Source organism: Homarus americanus, unplaced genomic scaffold (assembly GCF_018991925.1).
Source record: "Homarus americanus isolate GMGI-L3 unplaced genomic scaffold, GMGI_Hamer_2.0 scaffold36970, whole genome shotgun sequence".
NCBI lineage: Eukaryota > Metazoa > Arthropoda > Malacostraca > Decapoda > Nephropidae > Homarus > Homarus americanus.
Genome location: NW_024740094.1, coordinates 4,314,234 through 4,336,819, shown reverse-complemented (window position 1 = coordinate 4,336,819; position 22,586 = coordinate 4,314,234). Strand labels below are relative to the sequence as shown.

Here is a 22,586-nt window from a genome sequence, read left to right as displayed (position 1 = left end):
AGGGGTGGAAGGCAGTGGTTGGTTTTCAAATCAGTGAGCCGCCACGCTTCCCTCCCACTGGTAGGTCACTCCACCTTCTCCGTGTTGTAATTCGTCATTTTTAAGTGATTTGACCTAATTAATAGTTTGTACAAGTGTTAAAGTAACGTAGTTAATGTGCTATGAGTGAAGTATTTTATGTCCTTACTTAATGTCCCTTTGAAACGTTGAGGTTCGTTATACACTGCCAGCGAGCCGCCACGCTTCCCTCCCACAGGTCCCTAACGCAGCCTAGGCCGTGTCTGTAGTGTGGATGACACATCCACTAGTCTTGGGAGATGTCTGAGGTCCAGTGGAGTCGGGTGTCCCCTTGAACCCCGACCGTCAGAAGCTCCACTACCACCCATGGGCCCCATAGGGGGTAGTATTCCCCTAACGCCCTGCCCCTGTGGTGAACCCGGATCTTCAAGCCCCCAAACTACTGCCAGCCCCATCATTGGTGGATGAGTACAGTACATAACTCGGTGGGGCTGTTGGTGTGGTGGTGTTAGTCCGCCGGAATTATCGAAGTTTGTTGGAAGGTGTCACTTGGTGATGAGACTCCCATGGCAGCCGCTGGAGTATTGCCCCTGGGGTATTGAGTGTTGTACTGGCAGGTGCCACTGGTTTTATTGGTGCTAAGGCGCTGTAAGAGTTTATGTGCGTTTTGGTGTGTGTGTACACCCTGTAGTGGTGCAAGTAAATTGAGCCTGAGGGCATGGTACCAGGAGTTCCTGTTTTGGGTGAATACAACGTCTTTTCTGTAACTATTTTTGTGTTTAATAAACATTATATTTGTATGTGGGTCTATGATTCACCTATAGTATTCACCGTTGTTCTCTCCCTAATACTCGATACTATATTTACATGTACCCATGGGCCTTCCTCTCACGTCACGCTACCAGGTCAGAGTATCAACGTAAGTTGTAAGAGTGCCAAGCCCTCGCAGGGTGGCAGCTAGTTGTTGTTCATACCCACCCCCCCCCCCTACAAGGACACAGATACTTACATCTGGTGTGCATTTTGCCAAGTTATCTGGTTGGCTGGAAACAAAGGCCACGACAGTTCCTGGCTCTTGATCACTCTTACTTGAGGTTTCTTGGACATTACTGGGTTTGTTGCCTGCACTGGTCATCTTGACTGATACACATCAACATAATCTGAAAAATAGTGAAAGTATTAGAGAACAAATATAATATATGCACACATGTACACCTCAATAAACGATGTCCCGTTCACCGATATTCCGCTTTAACAATGGACATGAATTTACACCATCTCGCTATACAATAAAAAAATTTGCTTTAATAATATCCATCAAACATCCATTGGTTGGATTTTTTTATCTCTAGTGCAAACTATGGGTTGTATATACTCAAATTAATCGCTCTCTTACAAGGATTCCAGCAATACAAGTTATATTTATCTATGTCAAGTCGGTGATATTTTATAAGGAAACAATATTTAACCTTATGCACCACCAAAAGTGCACATGTCAGCCGCGGCAATATCTACCTGTGCACCGGCACACGGCCAACCCGTGCACTACAGTCCAGACCTTGGTTCTTTGTTGTTCACATCTGTCTGTCATCGTATAGCTCCATGATTATCCTTCAGCATCATTGGCTGTATGTACGTTGAATTTATGGTCGGTGTGGGTTTTTTCTTACAGACAGACAGCATTAAAATTTAGATTGAACTGTGTTGTTATGGTGACTGTGAAGTCATATTTTCTGTTTTTTATGACTGTAAATTGCTTTGCCTCTGTTTTTGTGAACATGTAATCTGTGTCGGCCACTATCATTGTGCTTACGTTGTCATTCCTGGTTTTTACTTAAAGTGCTTTTGCTCTGTTTTAGTGACTGAAGTGAAACATACAGGCTAATAACATCTGTACTGGCTTTTTGCTGTGTGGGCAGGGCATGAAAGAAGAAGAAAATAACTGCAAGCCCTGATCATATGGCAGTAATTTCACGCCTGTGTCTGTTGTAGGCGAGGAAATATAATATTTACAGTACAGTACAGTACAGTGATATCTCCCTTAGCCGGAACAATTGGTGCAAAGCACTTCCGGGAATGAGAGATTTCCGAGTAACGAGACGACTCTCTCAAAGCTGGAAAAAATCCCTCATCCCCGGAATTTTCCGGGTAATGGAAAAATGTTCTCGGAAGTTCCAGAAATTGCCCATTACTTTAACTCTTGAACCCAGAAAAAATTTCCCCCATCCCCAGAATTTTCTGGGCACTGGAAAATTTTTCTCGGAATTTCTGAAAAAAGAACCTGATTTTCATCTCTCAAACCCAGAAAAAAACTCCCCCATCCCCGGAATTTTCCAGGTACAGGTGCTCCTCTACTTACGAACGAGTTACGTTCCTGAGGCTTGTTTGTAAGTCCAACTTTACTCATGTAGTTACCAAACATTTTGTCAAAAATTAAAAGATTATGGATATTTAGTACAGCTATACCCTTTAATACAGCCTTAAAACCTGGCTCACTCTTCTCCTCTTAGGTAATGTTTGTTCTATCTGGAATTTTCTCCAAAATAATCCAGTCTCATCCACATTAAACACCTGTTCTGGCAGGTAACCCCCTCAGTGACGATGTTTGTATCTTTGAAAGTTTGTAAGTTGAATGTTCTTAAGTAGAGGATCACCTGTATTGGGAAAATTTTCTCTGAATTTTCAGGAAAATTTTTCCAAGAAAATTTCAATTCCGGCTATCGGAGAGTTCCGGGTTTGAGGGATTCCGGCTAACGGAGATATTACTATTATGGTGCTGTTGGATCTCCCGTGGCAACCATGTTTTGGTTCATATCGTCTGTTGTACAGGAGCATCTGCGGTCTTTGTTTTCATGTCATCGGGCGTGTTTATTAGATTTTGATAATTTATGAGAACAACTCTATCACCAGAAGGAGATGTTCAATTTCATTCATTTTTCCCCACATGTTCTTATCATTATACAGGTAGTACCGGTAAGTATTTTAAAAGAAGTGACAACTTTTTATTTTAATTATATATTATTTTTTGTTTAGTTTTCTCTATCTACAATGATAAATCACTGGTAGGGAGCAGGGCATGAAGTACGAGGGAAATTGCTGGGTAAAATGCGGTGAAAAACTAATTACAGTATATGGCTAAAATGATGTTTCTACATGCTTTGTATGTGAAGAAATTAATTATTTACCATAAATACTACAGGTTGACAATCCCTTATCCGAAATCCTTGGGGCCAGAGGCATTTCGGAATTTTTCGGCTGTCAGCCTTTTTTTTTTTTTTTAATATTAGCCCACCCAGGCATAGATCACTGACCCACATCGGTGGGGGGAATATAATAAAAATTATAATAATTATAATAATTCATAGGTCTAGGTTCGTGTTTCTCACTTTTGATCTTTTTTTCATTCTTGTATGTCTTTATTATTATTATAATTATTATTATTACAGTGGTCCCTCGGTTAACGAGCGCCTCGGTTAACGAGCGCCTCGGTTAACGAAATTTCGGTTAACGAGCTGCCTCCCATAAGATTCTTAAATTCGGTTAACGAGCAACCCCTCGGTTAACGAGTTTCTTACGAGCCGACCTCAACATGTTTTCGCTTGCACTGGCCGGTCAACCGGCTGTAGTATTAGTCCGCCAATACATAAATCAGCTCTAGGGCTTAAATTCCTTACTATTTTAGTACCTGTATATATCAAGAAGTTTATACAATTCAATAATTTTAAAAGTTTAATATTCAATTTTTTAGTCATTTTAACAATTATTGAACATAATTGAAGGTAAAGTGACTAGTTTAATGCGCGGCATCCAGCCTCTTACACAGCAAACAGGCGTTAGTCTCTCTCTCTTTTCACTGGAGGTAACATCTTGCTTGAGACTCTCTTCAACTAAACGCTTTTTTTCTGTGTTTCCAAGCAAATTATTGGTCATTTTGAAATTTATTTTACATATTGACAATATATAGCGCATTGCAGTGTTATTTTAAAGAAAATATTCTTTATTTACAACAAGTTTAACTTTGAAAAACACGTGTTGACATTGTTTGAATCCAGCATGGGGCCTAAGAGATCAAGAAAAGCTATTTCAATCCAAACCAAGCAGGAAATCATAAAAAAACATAAACAAGGCATTAGAACAAATGTGCTTAGCAAAGAATATGGCATGTCGACATCAACTGTGTCGACAATTCTTGCACAGAAAGACAAATTTAAAGAAGTGAAAGAGAGAGACAAATCTACAAGTGTTTAAAAGTAGATCCCTAATCGCAGAAACTGAGAGGTTACTTATCATCTGGATTAGGGAAAAACAGATGAAAGGTGATTCAGTTTCTACTGAATTCATTTGTGAAAGAGCCAGGGAGATTTACGAACATTTAAAGGCAGATCAACCTGGTTCTTCAAGCACAGAATTTGAAGATTTCCGGGCCAGCAAAGGCTGGTTCGAAAAATTTAAGAAAAGAAGTGACATTTTCAGTGTTGTTAGGCATGGTGAAGCTGCTAGTGCTGATAAAGAAGGGGCAGCAAAGTTTTTAGGTGAATTCAAAAAACTGATGGAAGAAGAAAATTATCTTCCACAGCAAGTGATCAATGTGGACGAAACTGGGCTGTTCTGGAAAAAGATGCCCAAAAGAACATTCATCACCAAAGATGAAGCCTCTTTACCTGGGCATAAACCCATGAAAGACCGTCTCACTCTATTGCTTGGTGCCAATGCTTCAGGGGATTTCCGACTGAAGCCTGTGCTTGTCTACCACTCTGAAAACCCCAGGGTGTTCAAGCAACAGAAAGTGGTAAGAACAAAGCTTGGAGTTTATTGGAAGTCCAACCGTAAGGCATGGGTGACAAGACAGCTCTTTAATGAATGGGCTGTTGATGTGTTTTGCCCTTCTGTCAAGAGCTACCTAACCACCAATAAACTCCCTTTAAAGGCTCTTTCTCCTCATGGATAATGCTCCTGGTCATGACCCTGACCTTGCCAGCAGTTTGGAGTATCAATTTGACTTTGTGAAAGTGTTGTTTTTGCCTCCAAATACTACATCAATCATACAGCCAATGGACCAGAATGTGATCAGCAACTTCAAGAAGTTGTACATGAAGAAAATGTTTAGGAGGTGTCATCAGGCAACTTCCAATGATCCTGAACTAACACTGAAACAGTTCTGGAAGACACAATTGAACATCCTGGAGGCTGTAAAATTGATTGTGTCATCATGGCAAGAAGTCTCTACTAGATCCCTCAATTCTTCATGGAAAGCACTATGGCCATCAGTAGTCCATGATTTTGAGGGATTTGAGGAAGAAACAGAGTTGGACCAGGAGATTGTGTCCATTGGTCAGTCATTGGGCCTTGAAGTGGAGGAGGAGGACGTGGAAGAGCTTGTGATGTCTCATGAGGAGGAACTTACTCCTGATGACTTGAAGCAACTGGATGAGATGTTACAGGTAGAGGTGACAGTGGTGAGGAGGATATTGAAAGTGATGACCATATGTCAGCTAAACAGTTGAAAGATGTGATTTACAACTGGGAGAAGTTCAGGGAACTGGCTTCAAGGCACCCAGAAGTGGAAAAAACTGAACTAACTTTGTGCCATGTTGAGGACTCAGTGGTCTCCTTCTTTAAACGTAAGTTAATGGTGAGGAGGACAGATGCCCCACAGACCACAATTGACACTTTCTTCAGTAAAAGGCAGAGGGAACAAGATGCTATCCCTCAGCCTTCCACTTCAAGAAGGAGAGAGGATGTTCATGGTGGAGAATCTGTCAGTCCAGAAGTTCCTGACATTTTCATGGAAGGTGACTCACCTTCCAAGAAGCAGTAAAATGCTTCTCCTTCACCTCCACTTCCTTCTCTTCTCCCTTCTCCTCCTCCACCTCCCACTTCAAATGCACATCATCATCATCATCCAGGAGCCTTCTACATACACACCTCAAAGTAAGTGAACTTTTCTACCATTTTTGTTGAATTTAGGCAATTTTCGGTGAGCTGGAACCAATTACCCAAAAACCCATTGAAACAATGGTTTCGGTTAACGAGATTTTCGGTTAATGAGCAACCTGCTGGAACGGATTGTGCTCGTTAATCGAGGGGCCACTGTAATATTAATTTTATTATTATATTTTATTATTATTATTATTGTTATCATTATTATTTTATTTTGGTGTACAGTATTTAAATTAAATATCTTATTTACTATGAATAGTTATTATTATTATAATTATTATTACTATTACATTTTTGCTCACCAGGCCCCGATGTGAGTCAGTGATCTATGCCCGGGTGGGCTAATCCCTGTTTAAAAAAAAAAAAAAATGACCCCAAAATCGGTTTTCAGAGCTTTTCGGTTTTCGAAATTTTGGATAAAGGGTTGTCAACCTGTACTCAAAAAAATATGCCACGTGTTGTCTGTGGACAACCGACCCGCTCGGTCCGAGCGTACTCTCATGTCCACAAAAAAAATTACACTAAGACAATTAAAAGAAGTTGCTTTCATTAGTACCAGATGTCCAAATAAATACTTTGTTTAATATGGCAGGGGTTAGCCCCCTGGCTAAGAAGTTACTTAAGGTTTGGTAGGTGAATTTGGTTGGTTAGGACAGGTTCTTGTGTGTGTGTGTGTGTGTGTATGCACAGGGATGTGTAATGCATCTAGTGTGGCAGCATTGTTAGTGTTAATGAGCAAGCACTACTTGCTTCTTCTCGGTTTCAGCTACCGCCGCTGGCTAGCCCTCATGGTGAACAGGGAAGCAACTTGCATAAGTCCTCCTCTTTCAGTACAGAGCATCTTCAGCATCAAGACTCCTGCTGTGCCTTCTCGTGGCAACACGATAACTGGGTGCCTCGTGGGCCCAGGCTAAACCAGCAGGGAATCTCGGAGCAGCAGTGAGCCCCAGATGGACAGTGCATAATACCCACTGGCATGCGGACACGTCCTGGCGCCTACCAACCATTGTTGCGCTGCCTTGCGGATTAACCTTGGTAGGTACAGTATAAGGCTACGGGAGTAAACCTTGAACGAAAAATCAGCGGAGGAGCCCCGCATCAGGCAGAAATGCTTACAGAGCTCCAACAAGACCCCAACGGCATATAGACGGAAGAGGTGACCAACATGGGAACCCAACGACTACACCAGTGGATGAAGGCAATGCATGATGGGCAGGCCACTGAGGCGAAACCCAACAAACTGGGCTATCGGCAGTCCATTGCAACTCTCCCTCTCCCCAATCGTTGCAACATTTGCACCACTGGATCAGGAAAAGGAAGAACCAAGATATGTGGTTGCAGCCTGCACTCCTGCCTCACCGCATAAATCAACTCACATGCAGCCATCATCCAGCTCATCATACTTCTCATCATCATCAAAACCCCCATACCCCCAAAAAGTCCTATGGCGATGGGAACAGGCAAAGATGACTGGCAGGAGTCTCTAGTCACAACTCTGCACAAGGGCGGCATAGATAACATGGTCAATTATGCTCTGGGATCTAGGCAGCAGTGCAATCCGGTCCTGTCTGTGCGACTGAGCAGCCCTTTTGAGGAGCCACTCTGCTCACCCCACATGGGGAGGGGGCTAGAAAAGGTGTCCCTAAACATATCTCTGCCTAAAGAACCAACCCGACTCAGTAACATATATGGGGGGACACTCGGCCATGGCTCTCCCCTTTTTCTCACACTACTACTCCTTTGCAACTTCTTTGCTTGAACGATGGAAACCCTCTACATTAGGGTGTGAGAGTAGTTAAGGTAAACTAACGGAAAAGGCCTGTTGCTATAACTTGCATAAAGGACTTAACTTTGGTGGGAAAATCTCTAGCGTTCTTTAAGAGTATGACATCAGATTCTTTCCTCGTCAGTATGGAGGTTCTATCAGCTATTTTAAATGCTACAAGACCTCTATCTCTTGTTGAGATGGATCTGGTACAAGCTTTTGACAGTTGAAGGAATGCATGAATGTGATGCAAATGTAGAGAAATGATGATACATTCAGAAGATTATTTGAGAATGCAGAACAAAACTGCGGGAGAGAAATTAAAACCCCAAGAAGTGTAGGGCGACAACAGACCCGGTCTAATCCCCCAGCTGATGATGTATACTACTATTACAGGTGCGCTGTTTTTTTGCCTTTCCTTGACACAGTTATACTGCAACTGAAAGAGAGTTATACTTCTAAGCAAAGTTCATGACAGAAGCTCTGCGACCTGATACTTCTCTTTGTGTAAGTAGAATGTTCTCAGAAGTTAGTGAAGCAGTTGTGATTTACAGTAAGTTCCTTGATGGTGGTATGGAGGAGGTACAAGAATTTACAAGATGGCAGAACACTTGAAAAAGACATGAAGAGAAAGATAGACCAAAAAAAGCTGTTGCCTCACTAAAAGTTTGCAGAGAATTTGGCACATACCAAAACATCAAAACTCTGATACATATTCTGGCAACACTTCCGATAACAAACTCTACAAGCGAATGCTCATTCAGCTGCCTAAAGTATCTGAAGTCATATCTGCTTTCCACAACAAAGACTGAATGGATTAGTTTTACTGTTTGTCCACAAAGATATGGAACTGAATTGCGATGAGGTCATCAATGAATTTGGTCGTAAGAACAGATTACCTGTACTTGACTTTGGACTTCACACGTAAAAAAAAAAAAAAACGAATCTAATTGGTTCTAGAACCTTGTTCGTTATAGCATTCGTTCGTTATAGGATTAATCCGTTCCAGGCCCCCAAATACAACCACTTAACACTGAAAAATATAATATAAAATTGTAAAAATTGTAAAAAAGTGCATAAAGATGCATCTAAACCCCTGAAATAAAGAATATCATTAATATTTGTAATAAAAAAACAATAAATTAGAAAAAAAAAAAAAATTAAATAATGTTCGTTGTAGGAGTTTCGTTCGTTATAGCATTCTCAATTTTATAGGTAAAACCGTTCGTTATAGGAATATTCGTAGTAGAATCCGTTCGTTATAGCATAATATATATATATATATATATATATATATATATATATATATATATATATATATATATATATATATATATATATATATATATATATATATATATATATATATATATATATATATATATATATATATATATATATATATATATGCTGATAAGCAACCCGACAACAAACAATGCAAATCCCAGTGCTGAAGTGAGGTACTCTCAACACTGTCATGACAAAAACCTGCAGAGAGACCCTTGGCCAGATCGAAAGAATACACCAGGACTGGTTTGATGAAAATTACCCGGAAAAGAATACAGGGCTGCCTCACTTATTGCAAAGGTTACGGGCATGAAACTCGTCGCGAATATCGAAATTGCAGATAGCGGAGCAATTTCTCCCATAAGAAATAATGTAATTAGGGAGGAAACGGGCATCGCAGTGGTCACGGCCGTCAGATTTTAACACTTTTTACTCAATACATATAGAACATAAATAAAATAAAGAAACAAGGGCATAATATCAAATAAACATCAATAACAAACACTGTTTTACACAGATTTTGAACAGCTGCCTAAAAGCTGTGTTCTGTTTGGATGTACGTGGGGTGGTTGGTTCACTGGGGGTTGAAGGTTTGGCCGTGATAAATGCATCGAGTCATTTGTTGTGCATTCTTCCTCGTCTCCTCAAGCACCTCGTAGTATGCTCGTTAGGGGGCAGGGAAAAAACACTTTTATTTGAGTTGCAGGCTGCAATTTTCAGGCATCGTTTGTATGGTTGTAACAAACACCTGTGCAAAATTTCATGCCATTTCATGCATACTTACCCTGCCGCATCGCGAACGACTTTTTGTCAACTTTTAGTGTACAGTATACCAAAAATTAGGTGTCATTTAATGTTTTCCAGGATAATGATAAATTTTACATGGGTGACATCGATTTAATTCACATGTTATTTTACAGGTACACCGTATAGAAAATCATTACAAGTTCATATTGAAATTCTTTTTTGTGCGGAACCTTGGCATCATTTTCCTAGACAATAATCTTTGCCTAATATATCCATCTCTCGATTCGTATCCCGTCACTTCAGTGCAAGCTTCAGTCATCACTTTTATGCCTCTCTCGACCGCCTGAGTGCTGTTTGGCCACTTGGGCACCACTAATGGTGTCTCAAGAATGTCATTAACCTGTAGATTTGACAGAGAAGCAATGTAAGGAGGCTCAGTCTTGAGTTCATTCCTCCAGTTAATCATGGAATGATAGTTTTTTGCTTGCCACTTTAGTTTCGGAGTCACCACCTTTCTCATGTTGACTACAGGAGGCACATCCTCATTCCCATCTCCATCTTTACCCTCCTCATCAGTATAGTTTAACAAATTCTCGTCAACAGCAGCATCAGAATCTTCCTCCTCCTCTTCAGATCTGCCAGTGCATTCTTCCTTTTGCTGATTCTCCTCTCTAATTTTTCTTATCATTGAGACAGCTTTTTCTCTAACAGTCATGTCCTCATCTGCACACATACCAAGAAGAAGTTGATCTGTGTGGGCGAAGTATGCATTTCTCTGGACAGCCTTCTTCACTATCGTCTCCTCCTCACTATTCAGGTGTTTCATATATAGCAGGGACTGGAATACGTTCCTTGAGCCGTGTGTTACGTAAGGGTGTATCTTGATGTAAAACCACATTGGAGCACTGAACTTTATTATTGTAATGACAATTCTTTTCAACTCATGGCTGGGTCTTGATGTTGCTACATACAGCCTGAGGATTCTACTCCATAAGGTGTTCCACCTTGACACACAGGGAGGACCTGGCTCAATAGCAGCCAAGTCATCTTCAACAACACCTGTGATAACTCCTTTACAAATCCTATACAGGTATTTCTGATCCCAGGACAGATCTTTCTCCACTTCATCATTAAACACAGGGAAATCAGGGAAACTGACTGGCTGGAAGGCGACAACTGGAAGCTCAGACAAAGACTCCTTGATCTGCTTTCCAATGGGACCACGCCAATGCTCAGGACCACTTGGTTTACCATCATAGTGATAAAAAACTGCGCGGAAAGGCAGCTCATTTCCGTGAAGCTGACATATGAAATAATGGAGCGGGTGACCAAGTAACATTTCAAGATGATGAATGACTCCATTTTCTGATCCTACATTTACATTGGTTCCATCACAACCAACACACACAATGGGCTGCTGGGTTAGATTTTTCTCCACCAGAAACTCGTGAATAGTTTTGGCAATCTGCTTTCCGTGTCCAGTCTTGGGAGTCACATGTGTGAGATATTCATTGCCAGGCTCAACCATGATGACATAATGATCTTTCACCATCATCCTCGAACTCCATTTCTCGGTCTTCTCATTCTTTATCATCACACGAGTGGCGGTCTTCCCTACATTACAGTACAGTAACACAACATTGAGAAATGAAATGAGAAAAGGCTGATAATCAATATAGACATAGCACCATACTCATCTGCAACAAGACAACTTAAATGAAATAAGATATGAAAAAAAGTTGATAAACACTGAACAGAACATTGCACCGCCACAGCGGCTGTTTGGCTAGTACTGTAGGTAAATTTAAAAATTTCAGTAGAAAATGCGGCAGACTAAACCTCGACATATCAGCTTCAAATTTGGCATGGAGTCTTAGATATGTATAAGGAACAATGCCTGAAGAGTGCAGCTTTGAGCAAAATTTCACTGCCCCCTAATGCTCGTATGTCTTTCTTGACAATGCAGATGATAGTGTAACTCCATTTCTAATTCCATATCAATCGCCATCTCAAATGAAGAAATCAGCTTCCTTAGGTTCCGTACAGTGAGGAGTTGTGTTGGAGTTTCATCTGCATCTTCTCCCATTGCAAGTGACATTTCTTCCTGCTGAAGCCTCTCCAATTCTATCAGGTCTTCATAGTGAGAGTGGAGGAGGTCTTCTACGTCAGTGTCATCCACTTCATCGAATCCAGCCTTCTTTGCAAGTCACAATAGTCTTCCTTATTGCAGGCACTGAAGGGAAACCAACAGAGTTGTGCACACACTCGGACAACAGCTTACACCACACACCGTTCATGTTCTGTTGTGTTATTGCCTCCCATGAATCTGATGTTTTTTATGGCTTTCCTGATGTTGTAGTGTTTTTTCCAAAACTCCCGGATTGTAGGTTTCCCTTTTCCATCGGTCCCCTCAATCAGCTGCTCCATGATAGGCTGAGTGTAGAGCGCCTTGAATGTAGAGATGACGCCCTGGTCCATGGGTTGCAGCAAAGCCGCGGTGTTGGGAGGCAAAAACACAACTTTAATGTTCTAACACCAATCAACCATAGCTGGAAGATGACCTGGTGCATTGTCTATCATCATCAGAGCTTTATCATCAAAATTATTTTCCTTATTATAGCGACTAATGTGACCGGACACATAGTTGAACATGTACAGTAGTCGTGCATCACAGACCCTGTCACCCACGCCTTACGGTTTGAACGCCAGACGACATGAAGTTGTCCCTTCACAACCCCCCTCAGAACATGGGGTGTTTCAGACCGGTACACAAGGAGAGGCTTTAACTTCACGTCACCCTCAACATTTCCACCAATCAATAGAGTGAGAAGGTCCTTGGCAACTTTGAAACTCGGTACGGTCTTTTCCTCCTTTGATATGTAGGTCCGTGAAGGCATTTTCTTCCAGAAGAGTCTGGTCTCGTCCAAGTTGAAGACTTTCTTAGGACTGTACCCACCCTCCTTAATTATGGTTGCGAGAAATGGTGGGAACTTCTCTGTTGCTTCATGGTCGGCGCTAGCTAATTCTCCTTGTATATTTTGGTTGTGGATTGATATACATTTCCTAAATCTATCAAGCCATCCACGGCTGGCACTGAACTCAGGCACGTTGGGTTTATCTTTAGTTATATCTTTTCACAACGATCTTGCCTTCTGTTGAATCATGCATTGTGATAAGGGTGTTTTAAGGCGCTGGGTCTCGTCGTCAATCCACATACTCAGCATCCGCCCTATACTCTCCATCTCACCATCACGGAATCTAGTCACCTTCATAGTCGTCAGTGGTGTTGCAGACCCGGCCATCTCCTTGATCTTGTTGCCGCTTTTAACTATAGAATGCACCGTAGAGGGAGCCAAGCCGTGCACGCACCCAATCACTGATGTTCCTTCTCTGTGTTCATGTCTTTTTACAATATCCAATTTCACGTCCAATGTAACTGCCAAACGTGATCTCTTAGCAACATTGCTGGTTGTTTTAGTAGCTGGTCGCTTAGGCATTGCAAGATCACACAAAACACACATCAGCACATGTGAGACTGAGGCGAGCGGGAGCGTATGGCGGAGGAATACGTACACACGCTGTCCTACGCTACGGGGCAACCAATGCGAATAGTGGAAATAGGTAACAATAAATCGATTGCGGATAAACGGGGTCACGAATACCAAGGCTATGAATAACCGGGTTTGCCTGTACAGTGGTCCCTCGGTTAACCAAAACCATTGTTTCAATAGGTTTTTGGGTAATTGGTTCCAGCTCACTGAAAATTGCCTAAATTCAACAAAAAAGGTAGAAAAGTACACTTACTTTGAGGTGTGTATGTAGAAGGCTCCTGGATGATGATGCTGATGTGAATTTGAAGTGGGAAGTGCAGGAGGAGAAGGGAGAAGAGAAGGAAGCGAAGGTGGAGGAGAAGCATTTTACTGCTTCTTGGAAGGTGAGTCACCTTCCATGAAAATGTCAGGAACCTCTGGACTGACAGATTCTCCACCATGAACATCCTCTCTCCTTCTTGAAGTGGAAGGCTGAGGGATAGCATCTTGTTCCCTCTGCCTTTTACTGAAGAAAGTGTCAATTTTTGCCTGTGGGGCATCTCTCCTCCTCATCATTAACTCATGTTTAAAGAAGAAGACCATTGTGTCCTCATCATGACACAAAGTTAGTTCAGATTTTTCCACATCTGGGTGCCTTGAAGCCAGTTTCCTGAACTTCTCCCAGTGGTGAATAACATCTTTCAACTCTGAAGTTGACATATGGTCATCACTTTCCTTTTCCTCCTCACCATTGTCAGCCTCTAACATCTCATCTAGTTGCTTCAAGTCTTCAGGAGTAAGTTCCTGTTCATGAGACATCACAGGCACTTCTACATCATCCTCCTCCACTTCAAGGCCCAATGACTGACCAATAGACACAATCTCCTGGTGCAACTCTGTGACATCCTGAAATCTCTCAAAATCATGGACTACTGATGGCCACAGTGCTTTCCATGAAGAATTGAGGGATCTAGTGGAGACTTCTTGCCATGATGACACAATCAATTTTACAGCCTCCAGGATGTTCAATTGTGTCTTCCAGAACTGTTTCAGTGTTAGTTCAGGATCAGTGGAAGTTACCTGATGACACCTCCTAAACATTTTCTTCGTGTACAACTTCTTGAAGTTGCTCATCACATTCTGGTCCATTGGCTGTATGATTGATGTAGTGTTGGGAGGCAAAAATAACACTTTCACAAAGTCAAATTGAGACTCCAAAGTTCTGGCAAGTTGAGTGTCATGCCCAGGGGCATTATCCATGAGTAGAAGAGCCTTTAAAGGGAGTTTATTGGTGGTTAGGTAGCTCTTCACAGAAGGGCAAAACACCTCAACAGCCCATTCAATAAAGAGCTGTCTTGTCACCCATGCCTTACGGTTGGACTTCCAATAAACTCCAAGCTTTCCTCTTACCACTTTTTGTTGTTTGAACACCCTGGGGTTCTCAGAGTGGTAGACAAGCATAGGCTTCAGTCGGAAATCCCCTGAAGCAATGGCACCAAGCAATAGAGTGAGACGGTCTTTCATGGGTTTATGCCCAGGTAAAGAGGCTTCATCTCTGGTGATAATGTTCTCTTGGGCATCTTTTTCCAAAACAGCCCAGTTTCGTCCACACTGAACACTTGCTGTGGAAGATAATTTTCTTCTTCCATCAGTTCCTTAAACTCCACTAAAAACTTTGCTGCCCCTTCCTTATCAGCACTAGCAGCCTCACCATTCCTAATAACACTGAAAATGTCACTTCTTTTCTTAAATTTTTCGAACCAGCCTTTGCTGGCCCTAAATTCTTCAAATTCTGTGCCTGATGAACCAGGTTGATCTGTCTTTAAATGTTCGTAAATCTCCCTGGCTCTTTCACAAATAAATTCAGTAGAAACTGAATCACCTTTCAACTGTTTTTCCCTAATCCAGATGAGAAGTAACCTCTCTGTTTCTGCAATTAGGGATCTACCTTTAAACACTCTGGTAGATTTGTCTCTCATTTTCACTTCTTTAAATTTTTCTTTCTGTGCAAGAATTGTCGACACAGTTGATGTCGACATGCCATATTCTTTACATAGCGCATTTGTTCTAATGCCTTCTTCATGTTTTTTTTTATAATTTCCTGTTTAATTTGGACTGAAAACGCTTTTCTTGATCTCTTAGGCCCCATGCTGGATTCAAACAATCTCAACACGTGATATTTTAAGTTTAAACTTGCTGTAAATAAAGAATATTTTCTTTAAAATAACACTGCACTGCGCTATATATTGTCAATATGTAAAATAAATTTCAAAATGACCAATAATTTGCTTGCAAACACAGAAAAAAGTGTTTAGTTGAAGAGAGTCTCAAGCAAGATGTTACCTCCACTGAAAAGACACAGAGACTGACGCCTGTTTGGTGTGTTGACAGGCTGGATGGCACGCATAATACTAGTTTCCTGTACTTCAATTATGTTCAATAATTGTTAAAATGACTAAAAAATATAATATTAAACTTTTAAAATTATTGAATAGTATAAACTTCTTGATATTTACTAAAATGGTAAGGAATATAAGCCCTAGAACCGATTACTGTATTGGCGGACTAATACTACAGCTGGTGGACCACCAAATGCAAGCGAAAACATGTTGAGGTCGGTTCGTAAGAACTCGGTAATCGAGGGATTGCTCGTTAACCGAAGTTAAGAATCTTATGGAAGGTAACTCGTTAACCGAGGCGCTCGTTAACCGAGGGACCACGGTATACTCGTCGATGATAAATGTGCTGCTTTAACTGACTGGCAGAGCAACCCCCAGTCTCGAACCAAAGCTGATACCTTCCGCAAAAAGAAAGCAGAGGTCCAGCGCGAACTATGCAATCTAAAGAATGACTGGTTTAAAAATTTAACACATGGAACACAAAAACTTGCAGATCAACACAAGATGGGCAAATTTTTCAATTCCACTAAATCATTCTATGGGCCAATTACTCATGGCGCAGCACCCCTCCGCTCATCCAACAGTAACTACCCCAATTATAGACGAAGAAGGCCTCCTTCGCTGCTCAACCAAAACACCGATGTGGATGTCCAGACTACCCAGCAGGTTGCTCAGCATCCAGAGCTGACCCACCTCAGATATCCTCCATCCCTGGATGAGGAAGCTACTGCCATCAAACAGGTGAAAAATAACAAAGCTTCAGGGCCTGGTGGAATCCCAACCAAGGTGTATAAAGCAGGAGGATCTCTGCTTACCAGCCGTTTCCACTCTCTCCTGGAGAATATATGGGAAAAGGAGGCAATCCCCCTTGCTCTTAAAGACGCCTCCATCGTTAATATTTATAAGAACAAGGAAGACCGGTCAGACTGTGGTAACTACCGCGGGATCTCGCTGCTGTCTGTAGCTGGCAAGATTATCACCCAAGTCCTCCTAAACAGATTTTTTCTCGAGGCGGAAAACCTTCTCCCAGAATTTTAATGTTGCTTTACACCATCACAAGGCATTGCTGACATGATCTTTGCTGCCTGCCAGATACAGGAAAAGTGCAGAGTACAGCGTCGTGACCTGTGCATGGCCTTCATCGACCTAACCAACGCCTTCGACTCCGTCAACAGGGAAGACCCTCAGCCATTTTGGCTACCCACCAAAATTCATCGCCATTGTGAGGCAACTCTACGATGGCATGAACAGCAGTGTCCTGCACAATGTCACCCAGTATGAGTTCTTCCCTAAGCAAATGGGGTAAAACAATGTGTACCGGCACCAACTCCCTCTTCCACTTTCTTGGCTGCCTTCGTTATTCGTGCCAGTGCCAATTTAGCCAGCGGAGTGGACATCCAGTACCGAATGAAGGGGGGGGGGGGTCTTTTCAACATAAGAAGACTCTAAGCAGGAACAAAGGTGTCGGCAGCTTTATTACTGAACTTCAGTATGCAGACGACCTCACTCTTGTTGCTCACACTGAATGCGACCTACAGGAGATCCTGAACACCTATGCAGATGCATATGCACACTTCAGCCTTGAGGTAAATGTACGTAAGACTCAGATTCTCTTTCAGCCTGTCCCTGGTTCAGCCACACCTCCACCATCCATCCAGCTCAACGGTACTACCCTGTCTTATGTTACCCACTTTCAATATCTCGGCTCCCACCTGTCCACCACACGTATATCAAGAAGTGGTCCTCCCCACCCTGCTATATGGCAGTGAGACATGGGTCACATACAGGAGGCACCCCAAGGCACTTAAAACTTTCACCAACGTAGTCTACGTTCCATGGGAAGACAAGAGAACAAATGCCAGTATTCTTGCTGACACCAACTGTAGGAGCATTGAGGCCACCATTATCCATGAACAACTACATTGGACTGGCCATGTTACCCGCATGGACGACAGTAGACTGCCAAAGCAGCTACTTTACAGTCACCTAATGAGTAGTAAACGTAACGCTGGTGGGTAGTTGAAAAGGTTTAAGGATAGTCTTAAGACAAACCTGAAAAAGTGCCAAATCGATCCCCTCACCTGGGAGACAGTTACATGGAGGAGCACCACACGAGAAGGAGTCAATACTGTCGAATTAGCTCGACTGCATACCGAGGCAGACAAGAGCCAACACCAGAAAGATGCTACCGCCACCATTCCCACACTAGAAGTAGTCCTCCACATGAGTAACATCTGTGGACGACCCTGCTGGTCCCGTATTCGCCTTTCTAGTCACATCAGAGCTCACCAACAAAGGTGACATCCTCAATAACTCATATCATTGTATCATAGCTGCATGATCATTATACTCGATTCTGAGTGACAGCAAAGTAGTAGTAGATCAGGTTCTAGTACATGTTGCCTTTTTTATAATACTTATTATAATAAGAAAATTTGTGGAAAAAATTTAATTGCACAACTCTTTCTGGTGGTAGAGGTGTTCTCATATATTACCTAGATATAAATTGGATAGATTTTGTTCATTTTATCTAGAGATTGTGTTTGGATTATAGTAAGAAAATCAAAACAATGCACAGGTTAGCAAGTAAGGTGAGGTTAGGTAGATTAGATAGGTTAGGTAAAGTTAAGTGGGCTAGGTCAGGTTCTCAGAGGTTCTGTGCATTCTTGCTTCCATTTTTGTGTTCAGTATCATGCTAATAGTATTTCCAGAAATTTTGGTTAAATTCCTTAAGTTATTTCTGGTGCTAACTGTCTCCTCCAATCGAAAAACTCCTTGTGCTGTTGGCAGTCTGCTCCACTATTACCATACTATTATGTCATTATACTTCTATTACAACAACAATCGACTGGAAAAATAGTCCAAAACAGCTTGTCAAGCTATGCCATGACCGGTAATTTAGCCACTGCTTTAAATAGATCTGACTCACTTGGTGGATAACATTGCTAACATACGATTATATTTTTATCCTCTTCCCCAACGATCGGCCCGTTACCTGCTTGGGCAGTCAGTCACATCTCTGTTACACACTATGGCAAGCACTGGGCATGCACCGGCTCCTCACTGTATCTGAACCTGCTCCAGCATTGGTCAAGTCTTGTCCTGAAAGAGCTCACACTCGGTGCCACCACAACTCTCTCTGGCAGATTGTTCCAAGAGTTCACTTTTCGGTAACTTTTCACTTGTTGCCACTAAATGAGATCAAAGTTGAAACTCTGTATTTCTGGTGGGTTCTGATGTTATGAAAAATTTTATCTTCATTTCTGGTCCAAATCAGCAGTTTCTGAGATAAACCCCCCACCCCTCCAATCTCAGATTAGCTATAAAAATCAAGGTAAAAAGTGTTCAAAACACACCAAAAACCATGGGAAAAACAATTTTAAACCCAACCTAACTGGGAGGGCTCCACAGCCATTCGATGTTCTGGGTGTGTACTGCCACGTACAGTCACCCAAAAAAGTCCTGTCACGAACCACGATTCGGACTCGTGAACCCAAAGCAGTAGACACTGATACATTATTCTGTCCATAAATGCTTCGGATTCAAGAGTCTGAATCTCGAGGTTCCTGGTTCGCGACAGGACTTTTTTGGGTGACTGTACAAATGTACGTAATAAAATATTATATATCTTGCTTATTCGTAATTAGTGCCAGAAATGCCGTTGAAGAAAAGTATCTTAGAATTGTCAAAATTACCGATTGCAACTATAAAATTTACGAGATTCATTTAGTGGCAACAAGTAAAAGGCAAATTTTCATACATAATAAAATGTTAAACATCTCGCTTACATTGTAATTTGCGCCAGAAATGCCACTGAAGAAAAGTTGGTCAATACAGTATTAAGAACTTGCCACCACCTAACTAGTTATTGAGTCATATTCTGTATGGGGAGATAGAGAAAACAATATAAATGATTTATTTTATAACATTTGTCGGAAATTTATTGTTTTGAATTATTTTAACTTTTATTTTATAATATTTGGTCAATGAGTGTGAGTGTTAATGTGATATCATAGTCGTGTGCACCAATCAGCATGAGTGCCAATTGACGTAATACTCGTGCACTAATTAGCATATGTGGCCAGTCTGAAGATGGCATCTGTGTGAGAAGGATGTACAGTACTGTACATTGGCTGGCTGCCGTATTATTCACCACATTTTGGGCAATGAAGCAGCAGCCGTTGACATTTTTAGGGCTCATGGTGTTCATGTTTCATCCGTAAAGTGTCCGAGATGTAATTCAGAGTGTCAGTACCGTGTAGACAGCCATGCATGGTGCTGTGACAAGAGAGAGACACTGATGAAGACACTGCTTCCTCATTTAAGTCACATCACTCTATCCTCTTGTATCTCTTACTTTAGGTAAGTTTCATACACACTAGGGATTAGGTTAGGTTAGGGTTTTTTTTAGTTTTTGAGGTTTTTACATTGTCTGACCTTCTACTTTTTTCAATATCTCAACCACTGCTCATTTCCAATGGCAATGAAGGTCATATTTGTATTAACACGATGATTTACACTATAAAAACACATTTTTAAAAGTCAATTAGGTGGTGGCAACTTCTAAATATTAACCGAAGTGCATGAGAATTGTCAAAATTACGGATTGCACCTATAAAATTTTCAAAATAATTTGGAGGCAAACAAATTAAATAATGCCCACAATTCTAACTCCGAAAAAGTTTGCCCTCACAGTTTTCTGGACTTGCGGCTTCTTTAACCTTGAGCTGTGACCCCTTGTGTGGCGAGCATCTGCCAGCTCCAGGTATGGACACTCGACTGAATAGTGCCCCTTGAGATGTTGATACACCTCAATTAGGGGTCAATTTATAGTAGTGCACCGTTCTTTCTTTGGGTATCAGAAATATATGTAAAAAATAAATAAAAAAAAAACAACCAAACCTAACCTAATCAGGGGTGATTAGGTTAGGTTATATAAAATGGTGCACTAATATAAAAAGACCCAATTAGGTCGTCCTTGCCCGTCTACAGTAAAAGCTAGGCAGTTGCAGGCGTTCTAATCTCTCTGGGTAACTGAGGTGCACCAGACGGGGACGCACCACATTCATGAAGAGCCTTACAAGGGACCTTATAAGACCTGCTTGATTTGTATGATAAATACATGTTAGCACTGGTTTACCTCACTCGCCAATGTTAGTGTCACTCGCATCACAAATGAATTAAATTTTTCCCTCATGATAACAGCTCCTTCATTGTTCATTCAGCCAAGTGTATAATACTTACTGCAGAGCACCAGAGGTTACTACAACTACAAGACAGCCACAGCTCTATCATCCTCAAGTGTATGTTTATACACAATAGGCCTAGTAGGGACTACGAACCTTTTACATACTATCACTATCACTTTGGCACGTGATATAGAAATTTATATAAGTCTTCAAGTTATTTAATCAATCATAAAAAATATTATTATTTACAAATTAATGTATCCTGGGAAGATAGTAGAAGTTGATACGCTGTATAACTATTATTTTTTGTTTAGAGTCGAGAGACAGGTCTGGCAGTTCACTTTACAATACTGTACTTTACCGTATTTTACCTTATTTACCTAATGACCACCCACTAGAAGCGGCTATGTCTAGGGAAGGACATCAGTGACCTGTGTGGAATCCCTCCATTATTATTGTTAGTTTTTTCTTCATTCCACAGCAGGGGTACACTAAAACCCCCTCCCCCCCCTATCATCAGCAAATTCCAATACTTTTTACTTTATTTTTACTTTTTACTTTTATCCTATTCATCACTAATCGGCCCGTTAACCGTTTGGGCGATCGGTCACGTCTCTGTTAAGCACTGTTGGCAAGTATTGGGCATGCACCTGTGGGGTACGGGATATTGGTTCACACTCAGGATGGGATGGAGAAAGGAAACTCACAATGTGCTCTCTGTATACATATTGTATTGTATGTACAATGCAGCTTGGTGCTGGGAAGGCAGCATGGTTACAAGCGTTGAGTAGAGAGAGCTGGGTGGTGAGGGTGCTCAGAGGAGGACCAGCTTGTGAGTCGCCATGGTCGCCGGCTGGAGCAGGAGCGCCAGGACAGGAGCGGAGGAGGAGGTGTTGCTTGCTGGTGGCTGTAGGTAGAAAGAGGTAGGTTACCACGAGGTGAGGTCTTATATAGCGGAGGTAGGCGTAGCTTAATAGTTGACTTCCGTCATGGCAGCTCTGGTTGCTAACCTAGATCACGAGGCATACACTGGGGAATTGGGGAATTCGAGGGTCGGCTAGTCGGTGACAAACGGCGTTTGTAGGGGAAGAATCCACTACAATACTCCCCCTTCCCTCCAGGCGGTGTAGGAGACTTGTCTGCAGGGTTGCATCCCACATGTGAGGCAGAACGGGCGGTGTAGGAGACTTAAGAACATAAGAATGGAGGAAACTGCAGCGGGCCTATTGGCCCATACTGGGCAGTCCCATTTACACCCAACCCCTATTGCTCATATGAGCATCCAACCTGTTTGAAGCTATCCAGCATATTCAAGTTAATGATGATATTTGGTAACTTGTTCCATTCATCCACTACTCTGTTACCAAACCAGTGTTTACCTATTTCGCGCCTAAATCTAAATTTGTCTAATTTAAAATCATTGTTACGAGTTCGATTCTAGTTGGATAGTTTGAGTACCTTTGTAATGTCCCCTTTGTTCAGCCCTGACTTCCATTTATACACCTCTATCATATCCTCTCACTCTACGTCTCTCGAGGGAGTGCAAATTAAGATGCTTTAACCTGTCTCTGTACTCAGGGTTCCTAATGCCCGGGATTAGCCTTGTCATTCTCCTCTGAATTCTTTCCAAGGATTCTATATCCATTCTGTAATAACGTGACCAGAATTGAACTGCATAATCCAAGTGTGGTCTCACAAGCGCAAGATATAG

The 22,586-nt window shown here is 41.7% G+C and overlaps 1 protein-coding gene across 1 annotated transcript in view; it reads right to left on the bottom strand.

Moving 5' to 3' along the window:
• The window catches only part of LOC121875175, a 28,492-nt gene extending 7,492 nt beyond the window's left edge, over positions 1–21,000 (bottom strand). The window contains exons 1-2 of the mRNA XM_042379612.1: positions 20,931–21,000; positions 1,028–1,178 (exon numbers count right to left, since the gene is read on the bottom strand). Coding sequence (XP_042235546.1) covers positions 1,028–1,153 — 126 coding nt within the window. The 5' untranslated portion in view covers positions 1,154–1,178; positions 20,931–21,000. The remainder of the gene's footprint in view (positions 1–1,027; positions 1,179–20,930) is intronic.
• Positions 21,001–22,586: the final 1,586 nt, after the last annotated feature.